Here is a 15,515-nt window from a genome sequence, read left to right on the forward strand (position 1 = left end):
CTAGTAATACTATATCTTCCCATGTACATTTTTTCCATTTTTGCATCATATATGCATATCTCTGCCTCCAACTCTATTAGCTGACTATTTTATTCTCTAAATTCATTTATGCTAGCTTTTGACAAGTAAAGGAGACATATTTCACTGGTTTTATAGATTTTTTTTCTTTACTTCTGGAAATTTATCATTTTACTTAATTCAGTTGTGATTAATTTTTATCTGGAAGGAGACCTGTCTCACTGATATGCTCACTTTTCCTCTTCTAATTTCTAATGGTTCTATTTACTTCATACAAGAGCAGACTATCTCCTTAAAATTTGGTATTATTGACTTTAAAATTTTATAACCCTTCTGGTAGGCGACGCTTTCAAAAAAGTAAATAGATTCAGCTTTTGCTGTACACAGACAAAAAAAAAAAAAAAAAAGTTAACTTGCTAAATCAGTAAAATATAGACCTTAGAGCAGAACTGAAATGCACATTTACCATAAAACATGATCTGATGTTATTACATAAATAACATCAGATCAATCTGATCTGAAGTTCTCTCTCTCTCTCAATGATGTAGGCAAGCATCCATGACATCCTCTAGACTTTTCAATAATACCTAAGAACTTTGATAGTAGAGCCCAAGAGATGATTTTTATCTTTGTATAAAGCACTGGTTACATCACACCTGCAGGTGTGATTTAACCAATACATATAGGTTATCCCCTCATTTTAGAAAGAACATGGGCCACCTTGAACAGGTATAATGAAAAACAACAAGATTAATCAGGCATATAAAGAGATGGGGATACTCTTATACAGAGACTACAGTTCAGGGTTGTTTTTTTTACAAAGCCTAGTGACTAGGCATTTATGAGATGACCTGAAAGTTGGTGGGAGGGGAGAGGTAGTTTTTCCTTTTCAAAACACAAGGATAAGGGGGATAGTCTTAAACTCAGCAATAGTGATTAAACTGGATATTACAAAATTAGTTTTCATGCAGAAAGTGGTTAGCTACTGCAACAAGCTCAGATCTGAAATTGTTAAGAAGGATGTTGGTTTAAATTCAAAGGAACTTACAAATAACTAATTTTTTTTCCCTGTGTGTGGCTGATGTTACAAAGTTATTCTTCTTTTCAGCCATTGTCAATTCCAATAATAATATTAAATATATTAATAACAATAATATTTATAAGTAATGAAAATCATATTAAAATACTATCATTAAAGTAGGCATATAACTTTAAAATTAGATTTAATTTTTTTTTATTAAATTTGTTAGTCACATTTTTCTCCTCAGATAATTAATCTTGAAATATGGAAATATTTACATGAAAATATTAAGTGCCATTATCTGCACTTAATGGTAAGGTTTTGATCATTAAATGTAGATTTAAGAATCAGTCTCAAACTTAAATGAATTGTGTATGTTATCTATATCCACACACACTGTATATAACTTTTAATGCCATAATATTTTATTTACTATAAAATGTGCTTCAATTACAATATAGCTTTTATGTTTATTAAAAAAAATTTTTAGCACAGATATTACAAAATTAAACGTATGGTTGGAATGTTTGTGTTTGTACGCAGAGGGAAAAGTTTATGAATCTGAAGTCAAATTCATTGAATTACAAGTAATTATCTACCTACCAGTGTCTAAAAGATAACCATAACTTGGTTAACCTGTAATCTTCAAAAGACATCATGATAATCTTTAATAAATGAGTTTTACTATGAATTTTAGAATGTAAATGCAGTGTAACTGGAATTCACTTGAAGTTTTACAAATGTATTTTTAAAAATATACTATATAATAAATATGACTGATTATTATTGTAACTGTAGAGAAATTATTGCATTCACAATTTCTTGTTTCAGAAATATTTGAAGCCCATAACAGGTATCATTAACTTGATAACCACTGTGATATAAATTAGCCATTTCATGATTTTACAGAACAAATTACTTTGTATAACATATGTATATGAAAGATTATTATTTATTTTTTTAAATTTTTTAATGAATCATGGATAAATTGACTAGGGCAGCTTACACAAAAGTAACACCTGAAGCCAGCAGGACTGTAGTAGGATTTTTACCCTTACTTATCACAGGCTGTTAAAGTACAACACTGAAGCACATTCACAAACATTATTGCCAAGAACACTTTAAAACAGTTTCCTTTTCACTAATTCATTGTCATTAAAATCATTTTCATATCTGACAAAAAAAAAAAAAAAAAAAAAATTAAATATACACTTTTCCTGTTACAAATAAGCAAACATAATTACAATTAGCATTCAAGCTTTTTTTTTTTTTTTTTTGTACAAAATTCACATGAATATCACCAGAAACTTGTAGGTGCTTCAATTCAAAAGGTAGGGGAGATTTTGCAAATATGTTCAATATAAAAACAAAACCCCACACGTGGTCCATGTAACCACAGTATGCTTTGGTAACCACATCTCTTCTGGTATGTTATATATTTTCTAATTAGATTGTTAACCTAAAAAAAATGTTACATTTAGATTAATATGAAGATTTGTTAAATTTAGATAACATACACAAGAGATTGCTCTTGCCATTCAAATGCCATTCATAATAAATCAAGAACAAAATTCACTATCTTTTTACACACACATTTTATATAAACCAAGATTTTTATTATTGAATTTAGTAGTAAGATATCATTTTTACTCCACATGTTATGTTGCTTTTTGGTGATGAACTTTCCTCATCAATTTTAAGTTAGATGCTTAACCTTTTCAAGTACCTTATGTAGTCCTTAAAATATATCTATACAATTTACAAAACTATCACCTTTATTAAGTATGTTCCCTTTTAAATAAAGTTTTTGTTGATAATGCAGGGATTTTTTTTTTTTTTACAAATGAAAATTATTCATATTAAATAACCCATTAAAATATTCCAAACATGATGCCAGAGCTTTGCAAATACAGGACCAAAATGATATATATATATACACACACACACACACACACACACACACACACACACACACACACACACACACATATATATATATATATATACATATATATATATATATATATCATATATATCCATGTATGTGTATATATATGATATATATATGTGTCTGTATGATACACATATATATACGGGCACACACACACACATATACACACACAAAAGACAGCATGTAAATAAAATTATATACCACAAGGCAAAAAAGCTTTACCTAGCTGATGAATCTAGAGATATTAACACCTCATAATGCTATACATGTCAGCTGTACAGTAACATGAGTGGACAGCTTTAGTCTATGTTCTTAAAAAATATATAATTTCTTACTGTTCCAACCAAGATGGTGAAGAAGCATTGGGGCTCTTCAGTTTAATATTAAACTGCTTTAAAGTGTTTTCCAGCATTACTTGATTTCCAGAGAAATATGCTGAAACAGCATTGTGAAAAAGCAAAAGTTGCTTGTGCATTACTTTTACCTGAAGGGGAGAAAAGAAAAGAAAAGAAAAGGAAGATGAGTTGTTAATAAAGGAATATTAAATACAGCAAATCCTCAATATTCCACTCCAACATCTTGGAAATTGCTCCATATATCAAAAATACAAATATTAAGAAAAAAATGGGGTTAAGGTGGACCTGCCTTATGGAAAAAAAGGCAAACACCTTGATCAATAAGCAAATTAACATGTAGTAACTAGCTTAATAAATATAAAACACTATAAATAGGTTTTATATGAAGAACAAATAAAAAAATAAAAATATTAAATTACCAATGATGATGATGATATTTAAACTATAATGAGAGTGACTGTGATAGAGGAGTATGGATTAGAGATGTGAAATCTTCTACATTCCTTCTACACCACCTTCTATGAAGATGACTTAGAAGGGTCTGTAGAGGAAGGTGCAGTTTCAATTCTTTAAAACACTTATGAATGTTTGCTTCATCACTCATTATAAATACTTATAGGGTTCCTTGTAAGGCACTGTAAATACCTCCAATCCTCTTTTAAATTTTAGGCTCCACTCCAACATCTTGTCAGCCAGTGCCTCAAACATGTCCAAAATCTCCACTAGAGCCTTAATCAACAGGCTATGGCTTTTGAATCAAATGAATGAAATCCTTTCCTCCCACATCATTTAACAAACTCACAATCCTATGGAGTTTTTCTTCTATAGTCAGATGCCAATTAGGTCTTTTATTTTATCAAACAAAATCTTCCAACATGCATTCCACGTTGATAGCCTGATTTCATCTAACAATTCCTTTATATTTGTTATACAGTCAGTAATGTACTTTTTCCTGAATGACATAAAAGAATGCTCTGCATCTCGTTGAGAATTCTCTCAAAAGTGCAACAGGTGAAACATGGCTTAAATTTTGCAATGAGATGCTGATCCATCAGATGGATCAGGGGCACATCTTCACCTCTGCAGAATAATTATGTAGAGACAAGTAAGTATATAAGATGGAAATATATACATACTTGTCTTTGATTACTTTCAAGTAGTTTATCTACAGGAGAAACTACCCAAAAATAATCAAAACCATGAATGTTAAATATATATACTGTACAAAGACATAAGCTGTGGGTAATCAAAGCTGTGAATACAGGTTTTACTGTGGCTCAAATATAATTATATCTTTCTCATTAAGAAAAATATTTCAATAAATTATGTAACTAATATTCAAAAGCAGTTCACTAAAGAAACTTACTAGTACGTCAATTTAATATAGTCAAAACTTTTGTAAGAAGGAAGCTCTGACTATAAGTATGTAGTTTACAATCACACTGTATTATTAATGACTAATTTATTCTGTAAAGGATTTAAAAAAACAAAGACTAAGCATCACATAAGAACTATGCTGATCCTTGATCATGCACAATGACCACAAATTATTTATAAATCTGCTGATTGAATCAAGTAACATCACTATAGAGGCAAAAATTTTTACTATAAACTGAACTCTTACGAATTCATTAATTTCAGGACTTTTGTAGGTGGTAGATGACTTTCATCAACCGGTGAAATACCACCACTTTGCTTATTGGAGGCTTGAAGTGGCGAAACCAATGTTTAGTCTCTAGAGCAAAGTTTCCGGCACCCCCCCCCCTACTTCTCCTTCAACCCATGCACGGTACTAAGTACTATAGGTTTTGATACCTTTCGTGTTTGGGGTTTTCATAAAAAAAAAAAAAAAAAACCCCCCACACCTCAATGAATTAAGTATGAATCGAAAATTAGAAAGTTGGGTGCAGTGGTCAATGTACGTATTGCCAGTCGCATGAGAAATAAATAAAAGTAAGAATAAGAGAAAAGTAGTAAAGGTTAAAAGAGGGTAAAAACCTAAATATAATAGATCAGCAATAAATTATAAAAATTATAGATACCAAATGTTATCATAAGTGGGGGAGTTTGCAAGATTTTAGAAATTAAATCTTAATGACTAAACAAGGTTAGGGAAGAATGCAGTACAGTATAAATATCATTATTAACATAATGTTTCTAATCTACATACCAACAAAACAGCATCCAAACGAATTACAATAATTAGCACATTACCAGTTGTTGTTATTTGGTTTTTAGGCGCATTAGCAACTAAGGCCATATTGCTCCGAGAATATGCGGTGGTCATTCCTTGACCTTTCCGCATCTTCCGTATTTGGTGGTGACGGGCTCGAACCCCGGTCTAATCAAGAAGCGTGTGCTACGCACTGCTGCTCCTTCCCACCTGGCTACGGAGGCACCTCACATTACCAGTGATATGCTATGAATTAGAAATAACATTAATATGGAGGATAGCTCTGACATTATATAATTTAATATAATTTGGATTAGCTGATTAGCTGTAAGTATTAAATTAGTGAAACTGTATGTAAGGGAAATAAAACCACGATTGTGTAATGTTGGTAGAAATGTGAAAATGGGCCAGAAAACAAAGTAATGGTGAGAAAAGTTGAAGAAATAGGTTATAGCAGATTTGTCGAAATAATTAGGACAGAAGATAGTGTTTCTGCTTTTGTCTTAAGGCAAGAAGTTTAGCTTTATCTGTGGAGATAGCTAGATCTCTAATGATGTCATTCAACTCAACCTGGGTAAACAGCCACAGTTCCAATGTCTCTTCAACGGGTGTGCACTCAAGGATCAGCCAAAGTTCTCAGGTCTCCACCAATTCTACCTTCATCCCTGCTAATAAAGATGAACACTCAGGCATGTTGGGGTTGTAAAAGCCAACCTCTAAATAAATTCTGAAAGACTGGACTTGTGAGACAAAATATACCAAATTTCATTTCTCTGGGATAAACCACTGTCCTTCTGTAGATCCTCAAATGGTAGTTTGAGTCTGTTCTTCTTTAAGCCTTGGCATAAGAAGAACAGAAGTGTTTAAAAGTATTCAGGTTTGTAGGTAAATGGCAGGAAAACAGAAGGTTGAAAGGATCAAGGTGCATGTCAGTGCACCTAGACAAGTTCTTAACAAGCCACACACACACACACACACACACACACACACACACACACACACACACACACACACACACACACACACACACACACACACACACACACACACACTTTCACTCAAAAAAACAGATGTTCTCACACCTCTTTGTCTCTGAACACAAAAACACTAGATTAAAATCTTGGATTCTGAAAGGCTGGACTCTTGAGACAAAATATACCAAATTTCATTTCTCTGGGATAAACCACTGTCCTTTTGTAGAGCTTCAAACATGGTAGGTTGAGACTCTACAGATTATAAAATGATAATTAACCAATTAGCTGGCATATTGTTTACTGATAAGTGCCTCATTATCGAAGGTATCAGTTACACACTTTAAATTTGGTACAAATATAGAATAGTGTTTCCTGGTATTGGGAAAATTAATACAACCATGACAAGTTATCTGGGGACTGTATGCATTAAAATAACAGCATAAGTGATAGTTTTTAATTAATACAAATGATATGTTTAGCACGTTTAATTAATCTCACATTTAAATGATAGCAGTTACACTGCAGACCATTATTTGCTGTAGGTGACCCTGCATGTAATTGCCATTGCTTAATGGATAATTTGTTTGTATGGTCCAGAAAAAAAAAAAAGGTACCCAGCTAACTGTTATTTGCCAATATAACATAGCATGTCAGCATGTTGAAAGTTTTATAACTCTGCAAAAAGATCTGATATGTCAATAAAAAACAAAAACTTGTAAAAAGGTGAGCCAAGTTCTTTCAAAAGATTTGCAAAAACCTCTGCCGTGAAAAGGTTTGAGATCAGTGATGCCCAGTTCATCATAAGCTTAGCCATGAAAAGCACTGATATCAAAAACTTGTGCCAAGTTCATTATAATAACCCCAGAGGCACACATCTGGTGAGTATGGGCTAGGCACACCCAGGGTCCTGAGTTGGATATCATCATTCTTCTCTTTCTTGGAGATTCCCTTCTACTTCGGACTTCTCTCTCTCTCAGGGTAGCTCAGGATTTTTTTTTGGCTGGGGCAGCATAAGCTTCAGGCTTCCTTGCACCATACAGATGATAATAATAATAATAATTGATATAGCAGTACCCAACACTAGCAACCTGCAGAAAACCCACGGGGTTTTCTGCAGGTGACATTCCTGATACCAGACTGTTATAATAGAAGAAACATGGGTTCAACATTTTGACCCAGAGATTAAAAAACAAAGTTTAATGTGGAAGCATCCATGTTCTCTGCCTCTCAAGAAGTTTTGTTGTCTGTCACCTGGCAAACTGATGGCATAAGTTTTTTGGTGATGAAGGAGACCTAGGGCTTACAATACCGGGATCCCGGTAATTTTTTCCCGGTACTGATACAAAAAAATACCGGTTTTTCGGTACTAATTTTAAAAAAAATAATTATTTATCATTTAATCACATAAAGGTTATAAAATCACCTTTGTGTGATTATGGCGTCGTTATCTCTACTAGCAAATGTTCGATAAATCATTGATAGGACACCATGCAACATTGCAACCTGTCCACAATTCTTGGACAACTTCATGTCTGACCGTATCATGACTCCCAAGTCCCGTTCCTCCACTACTGACTTTAGTTCAACTCCACCAAGTGTATAAGTTATTTTGGGGTTGCTGTTCCCCAGGTGTAAGACCTTGCATTTTGCTGAATTAAAGCATATAGCTGCCACTTTTCTGACCATCCTGGAAGTCTATCTAGGTCACTCTGAAGAAGCTCTGCTTGGCAGCGATCATTAACTACTCTACTGATCTTTACATCATCTGCAAGTTTAGACCTCATGTCCTTCATCCCTTTATAGATGTCATTTTAGATAATCAAAAACAACAGTGGTCCCAATACTGATCCTTGGGGAACCCCACTTCTTACATTAACTCAATCTGAGGAATAACCATTTACCATAACCCTCTGCCTGGTGCCCTCAAGCCATCATGCTATCCATCTAAGGATTTTCCCTATGATTCCAGCCTGCTCCGACTTATAAAGTAACCATTCAAGTGGGACTGAGTCAAATGCTTTGCTGAAATCCAAATAAGCAATGTCGAAATTATTCCCTAAATCCAGCTCACGAGTGACCTGTCAAAATGGCTAACAAGATTTGTTAAACATGATTTTCCATTTGCATAACCATGCTGTGTATCCTACAGAATTCCATTTCTATCTAAATGATTCTGAATTCCACCCTTGATCATTGCCTCCATGATTTTCCCTACTACTGAAGTTGGACTGACCGGTCGGTAATTTCCCGTTACACTCCTAGAACTGCCTTTATGTTCCAATTTACACCAATCCAACGGAATCTCTCCTGAGTTCAGTGATGCTCTCATAACTAGCCTTAATGGTTCAATGCACTCATTTGCTGCCTCCTTTAAGATTACAGGTATATGCCATCAACCGCAGGAGCCTTACTCGCCTGTAGGCGAGAAAATTTTTCTCATTAAATAATCATTTGAAATTTTAACATCATTAATTACATTTTTTTCAACTTCACTTCCACAATATCTCATTGACACAAAGGATTTTTTTTTATGTAAATATCGATGCAAAGTAACTGTTGAGTTCATCTGCAACTTCAGCTGGGGTACCTAATACTATCCCATGCCCATTACATAAGGGTCCAATCTGATTTGTCCTTCTCTTCTTTGCATTTATATATGTGAAGAATTCCTTAACTGCACTCTTTGCTCTCTCTCAGACTCAGTAAAGATATTATAGTTAAAATTATACTTTGCTTAATAAAATGTCTTTCTACTTAAGAAAATGATGAACATAATTCAACCATGGAAGACCAATATGGAACAGAACATCAGTGTTCCACAAATTCTTTCTAAAATAAGAAATTGTATGACTCCAATGAGATTTTAAAAGATGAGCTTGAGTCGGAAATTAATAAAATACTTTTAACTATTTTTTTCTAAAAAAGTTCAAAGCCTAGAAAATATGAACTGAGATCGTCTACGATTATCTCAGTACAATAGTACCAGAATAGAATCCGAAAGGGCATTTTCTGACGCTAATCAAATACTGTATGTACCAAAATTAGATCCATTCGGCAACTATGGCCATAGTGCACCATTATGTTTCTTAAGAGCTCGCTTAATTCGGACAGGTAGTGTGGGAGCTTAAACATAACTAAACTTTGTAGTAACAATATGTATTTTTTTGTTTTTAGAATAACTGTATTTTAATGATTTTTTTCAGAATATTTATTATTGCAATAAAGTTTATTTAAAACATGAATTCAAGTAATTACAGTACTTCTTTTTTTCCTTACTTTATTGCACCTAATTGCCATCAAAATTTATTGAGAAAAACGTTCGTTTTTGGAATACCAGTATCCTGGTTTCATAAATTAAAAATACCGATATTAAGATTTCGACCGGTATTGTAAGCCCTAAGGAGACCTGATGTAGTCAGGAGCGTGAGTGCAATAGCACAAGCTCTTTGAGTGGACCGGGGTTTAACATTGCCTGTGACTGCTAAATACGATTAACATTTGTATTGATTGACTTATTGTAAACTCCACTGACCTGGTGGTCGTGCTGGAGTATAAACAAGAACATATTAATTAAAGACTGACCACCTGGAAATGGGCAACTGTCATTAGTGCATATTATGGCAACTTCAAAAGGCAACTTTGTGAAGCCATCAAAGACAAGCAGAGTGGAAAACTACAAAAGTGTCTTGCTCCTTCATGACAATGCACCCAGTCACATCTCCCATATTGCAATAACTGCCATGTAGATTGCAGGATTTCAAGTGCTTCAGCACCACTTTATTCTCCCAGATCTAGTCTCTAGTGGCTTTTATTTATCTTGAAGGATAATATCTGTGGGGAGAGATATGCCTCTGACTCTGAGGTGGTTGTAATTTTGGGCATGTGGCTGGAGGACTAAGATAAAATTTTTTTCCCCAATGGGAGCAAGGTACTAGAGCATCAGTGGGAGAAGTACATTGCAGTGGCTGGGGACAATTTCGAAAAATAAAAAGGAAGCATAATGGTATGGCTTTCCTGTGTGTGTTAGAATTCAAACTCTTTGAACCATCCTCGTGCTTGTAATTATCTCATATTTTTAAAATATGAACTTTGCCTCTACTGGTGAATGGATGGTATAGTTAAACCCCGTTAAAAAGTGATTCGTTAGAACACAATTCCGCTTACAACGGGATGCAAGCATGGCTCCCATTTTTCATTAGTTGAAACGTGCTTTTAGTCACTGAAGATCAACAGTTTGGATTCCTTATGAACACGTGGCAATATTTTCAGTTTAACTCGAATCCGCAATATGCATTATCCTTTGATTTCCATAAGAACAATAATAAACGACTTGTAACTTTACTGCAAAGTGTTTGAATGTACAGTATATTTTAAAAAGTTTTTTAAGACACAAAGTCTTGAAATTAGTGGACAAGAATAGTATGGGAAAATAAAACAATTTTACGAACAAAGAAAACAACATTTCAGAATTATTTCAGTTAGTGGGAGTGGACCTGTCAGAACAATAGATAAAGCAAAGAAAAGTAGTAAAGTAAAATGACCATCGATTTAAAGGGTGCTCAGGGGGTAATCAACGTTAATTTAAACCCTGTATTATAACACCATTAAGACATGGCATTTAGTCATTTTTGGGAAAGGTGGCTCAGCGAGTTCAAAAGTAGCACAGTCAGTATGGGGTCTAACAGTAGGAGATAAAAAGGTTCCGTGGTAAGGGAAACAAAGTTGGTGTTAGTTATGTATGAGAAGGATAAATTTAGAAATAACATAGTGATTGGGTCTGTACAAATTAGTTAGGCAGAGATATGCAAATAAGAGGGAAATAAGTAGGGTTTTTATGCGGAAAAATACCCCACCCACAAGTTCAATTGCTGTCAATTTTTCTCGTTTCTCAAATTCTAAGTTGTACTTTTAAAATACAGTATAAATTTAAAGAAATGTCTGACACTTCAAAAAGATGGAAGAAGTTTACTAAAGAAGAAAAAATTGCTGCTCTTGACAGAATCAAGTCCAGAGTCCAGCAAACTTAAGTGGCTAGAGACCTTGGAGTGAAATGAATCTACAGTGCATGGATGGAAGAAAGAGAAGGAGAAACTTCATGATGCAGCCAAGCCTATGGAAACAAGCGATGGTCTGCAACAAAATGCCTGTGGCAATCTCAAAATGAATAATTGGATAAAACTGTGTTTCAGTGGTTTATGCAAGAACGATCTGAAGGCACACCTCTTATGGACTCCATCTGCAAACTCAAGCTAAAAAACTCCACAATGATCTTTATGGAAATGAGTCCACAGCATTCACTGCAAGTAATTGATGGCTAACACATTTTAAAAAGCGGCATGGAATAACCAAAATGGCTATATCAGGTGAGATACATTAAGCCAATGATGAAGCTGCATGCTCTTACCCTGCCCAGCTTCAGAAAATAATTGAAGATGGTGGTTATACCACAGAACAGGTATATGACTGTGATGAGACTGGACTTTGTTATAAAATTTTATCCAATTCCACTTTGGCTTGTAAGAACAATGCTCAAAGAGCACAAGGCTTCAAGCAAATGAATGACACGAATAACCATACTTTTTTGTATAAACCAAAAGGAAATCACAAACTGAAGCCACTTTTGCGTAGGAAAGTTTAAATCACCACGGTGTTTCCATTATGTGAATATGGCATCTATGCCATTTTCTTATGATTTTAGCAAAAATGCATGGATGACTACAGTATTTTTGAAAAGTGGTTCCATAAGCAATTTGAACCTGATGTCTGTAAACACTTACGGGTTGGATACCAAAGCTCTCTTGCTGCTGGATAACTGCCCTATCCATCTTACTGCCGATAACCTAATAAGCAGATAGAATAAAATCTGAGTAAGCTACTTACTGAAAAACACCACAAAGATACAGCGAATAATCACTAGTGAGGATTCTGTTACCTCATTTTTAAAGAAGCCGAACTTAAAGTTTTTTTACAATGGTGTCGAAGTGTGGTAAACACTTAAGATGATGTGTATATCAAAGTTGGAGAAACATATTGGGTGCAAGTCTGATCCTGGATAACTCCCATGTAGCCAGTGACAGTGATGCAGATAATAAATTTGAGGGCTTTATAGAGGATATCACTGCTGCTGACCAGTTCTTGGAAATCTACACTAATGAAGGCCTGAGAGAAAATGTGGCCAATGCTGAGGCGAGTACTGGCACAGTTCGTTGATAGAGAAAGGGGGGGCACAATAGAGTGTTGAGTAGATGGGGACAACTGTTCTACATATGAGCATATGACTTAGAAATAATCGAAAACATTACTGGCAAAAGTCATGATCCAGATACAACTGAAGACAATGAAGACGAGGACCCAGCCATCACCTAAAAACACAGAGGCACTCGCTGGTTTGCAAACTGGACTAAAATTTCTTGAAACAGAAATGGTAGATTCCCTTTCAATTTTACAGTTAAAATGCCTTATTATTATTAGCCACATGGTGCAAGGAAGCCTATGGCTTATTTTTTATTTTTATTTTTTTTATGTAAACCCCAAACATGAGAGCTATTAGAACCTATAGAACTTAGTACCATGCTTGAGATGGAGGTTGAGAAGACAAAAGAAGATATTTGTTGACATTGGACTTTATTTCTGTGGACTGTAATTTTCAGGAAATATGTACGAAGCAAGGTTGTTCCAGAAAACGGCAGTTGAATGAATAAACGAGGAAGATGAAAAGTTGGTTCTGTGAGTTTGAAGTTGGACAGTAAATGGATGTTGGCTGGTGGCGTCACGTGTACGGACTGTTTTGAAAGAGAGAGCGGAATTATAGAAGCCAATTCAGAAGAGCAGTGCCCATGGAAGTATCTGTAGAAGAGGCATGCAGCAGAAACAGTACGTCTATGAGACAGCGAGTGGAGAGACTCTGTTAGAGATGAATCATTAATTAACCTAACTGCCCTTTTCTGAATGGAATCAAGAAACCTGAGTGAGGTTTTGGGGGCACCACCCCAGATGTGAGAACAATATTCCATGGCAAGGCAGATTTGCGATTTATACAGAGTGAGCAGCTGTTTGGAAGAAAAGTAATTCCGAGAGTGAAAGAGAAAACCAAGTTTTTTAGATATAGAGGAAGCAATATTTGTAATGTGCTTGTGCCAAGAGAGAGATTAGAAGTCAGGGTAATCCCCAAAAGAGATATATCATTTTGCCTAGAAATCGGAGTGTCACTAAAGATAAGCATAGGAGCAGAAGAATCCTTTTTGCGAGATATAAGACAAGACCGAGTTTTAGAAGGGTTGAAATCAACTAAATTGTCTTTGCCCCACTGGAGAATTACCTGAAGATTGGCATTTAAGGAATTGGTAGCAGATTTTCGAGAAGTTGAAGCTGATTGAGCAGGGCAAGGTTTCTCAAAATGGAAAGTAGAATGCAATGTGCTATCATTGGCAAAACTATGGATAGGATTTTCAGCCAATGGAAGAAGGTCATTAATATACAAGAGGAAAAGAGTGGGGAAAGAAATGAACCTTGGGGGACACTGGCATTAGTGGAGAAGTTAGAAGACAGAGATATGCTGCACCATCCAACAAAAAAAATAAAAAAAGTTAAAAAAAATAATAAGAAGAAAATTAAAAAAAAATATATATAATAATAATAAAAGAACAGGAAATAGACATTCTATGCATTTCTCTCCTTCTGTAGGTAACTATCCAGCTGATCTTTGAAATTCCCCAAACTGTCAGCCTCTACCACCCATGTAGGTAGCTTATTCCAATAATTTATAACTCGCTGGCTAAAGTAAAACTTCCTGCAATCCAGTCTAAACATCTTCCCCGTAACTTGAATTTATGGCCCCTAGTTCTAGAATCATTTATAACCGTGAAAATTTCCTCTTTTATTTTTCTAATGCCTCTCAGAGTCTTAAACACCTCAATCAAGCCTCCTCTAAGGTGCCTAGTTTCCCAACTCTGTAACCCACATTTTCAAAGTCCTTCCTCATATAGACTCCCTTTTGTTGATCTCACCAAGCGAGTTACCCATCTTTGGACCCTTTCAATAAGCTCAATGTCTTTCTTTAGGTGCAGTCTCCATACTTGAACACAGTATTTGAAGTGTGGTCTAACAATAGCCTTGTATAATGGGATTATAACATCCTTATCTCAACTAGCAAATGTTCGATAAATAATCAATAGGACACCATGGGCCTTCCTTGAAACCTGTGTACAATGCTCAGAGAACATCATGTCTGACCGTAACGTAACACCCAAGTTACGTTACAGTAACTTGGGTGTTACCGTAACGTAACTTGGGTTACTGGAAAATCATGAAACACGATTTTCCCTTTACAAAGCCATGCTGAGATTTCTTCAGAATTCTATTTCTATCTAAATGATCCTGAATTCCACCCTTGATCTTTGCCTTCATGATTTTCCCTACTACTGAAGTTAGACTGGCCGGTCGGTAATTTCCCACTTCACTCTTAGAACTGCCCTTATGTACTGGCAATATATTGCCACTTTTTCCAATCCAACAGAATCACTCCCGAGTCCAGTGATGCTCTCATAATTAGCCTCAATGCACTCACTTGCTGCATCCCTTAAGATTATAGGGTATATGCCATCACATCCCAGGAGCCTTACTTGTCCTTCTCTTCTTTGCATTTATATATGTGAAGAATTCCTTATCCCCACTCTTTGCCAGCGATTTTTCGTAATCTGCTTTTGCCGGCCTAACCTTTTCTGTGGCACTATTACAGATCACTTTGTAGCTGTTACAGATGGCATGGAAAAAAGTTACATGCCGTCTTTTTCTGCTCAAGTAATATGGAAATTTCATTATTCATCCAACTTGGAATACTCCTCATGAAGTATTTTTTTAATGGTATATACACATTCAAAGCTTCTGTGTTTAATATTTTAAAGCTATCCTATAATTCAATTGTATTCGCTCTCTGTGCACTATCTGCCCAGTTAATAGAGGCCATGGAGCACCTTAAGGCATCGTAATTTTCTTTTCTGAAATTAAAACCCACTCCTTTGAC

General features: G+C 35.0%; 1 protein-coding gene across 1 annotated transcript in view; it reads right to left on the bottom strand.

Annotated features, from left to right (window-relative positions):
- Positions 1 to 3,105: 3,105 nt before the first annotated feature.
- Positions 3,106 to 15,515, bottom strand: part of Arfip (ADP ribosylation factor interacting protein arfaptin) — a 153,121-nt gene continuing 140,711 nt past the window's right edge. Inside the window, exon 6 of the mRNA XM_090370574.1 lies at positions 3,106 to 3,474. Within this exon, the coding sequence (XP_090226700.1) occupies positions 3,322 to 3,474 (153 nt within the window). The 3' untranslated portion in view covers positions 3,106 to 3,321. The remainder of the gene's footprint in view (positions 3,475 to 15,515) is intronic.

The sequence above is a fragment of the Mastigoproctus giganteus genome, chromosome 3 (genome assembly GCF_048544385.1).
Source record: "Mastigoproctus giganteus isolate SK-2022 chromosome 3, ASM4854438v1, whole genome shotgun sequence".
Taxonomy (NCBI): domain Eukaryota; kingdom Metazoa; phylum Arthropoda; class Arachnida; order Uropygi; family Thelyphonidae; genus Mastigoproctus; species Mastigoproctus giganteus.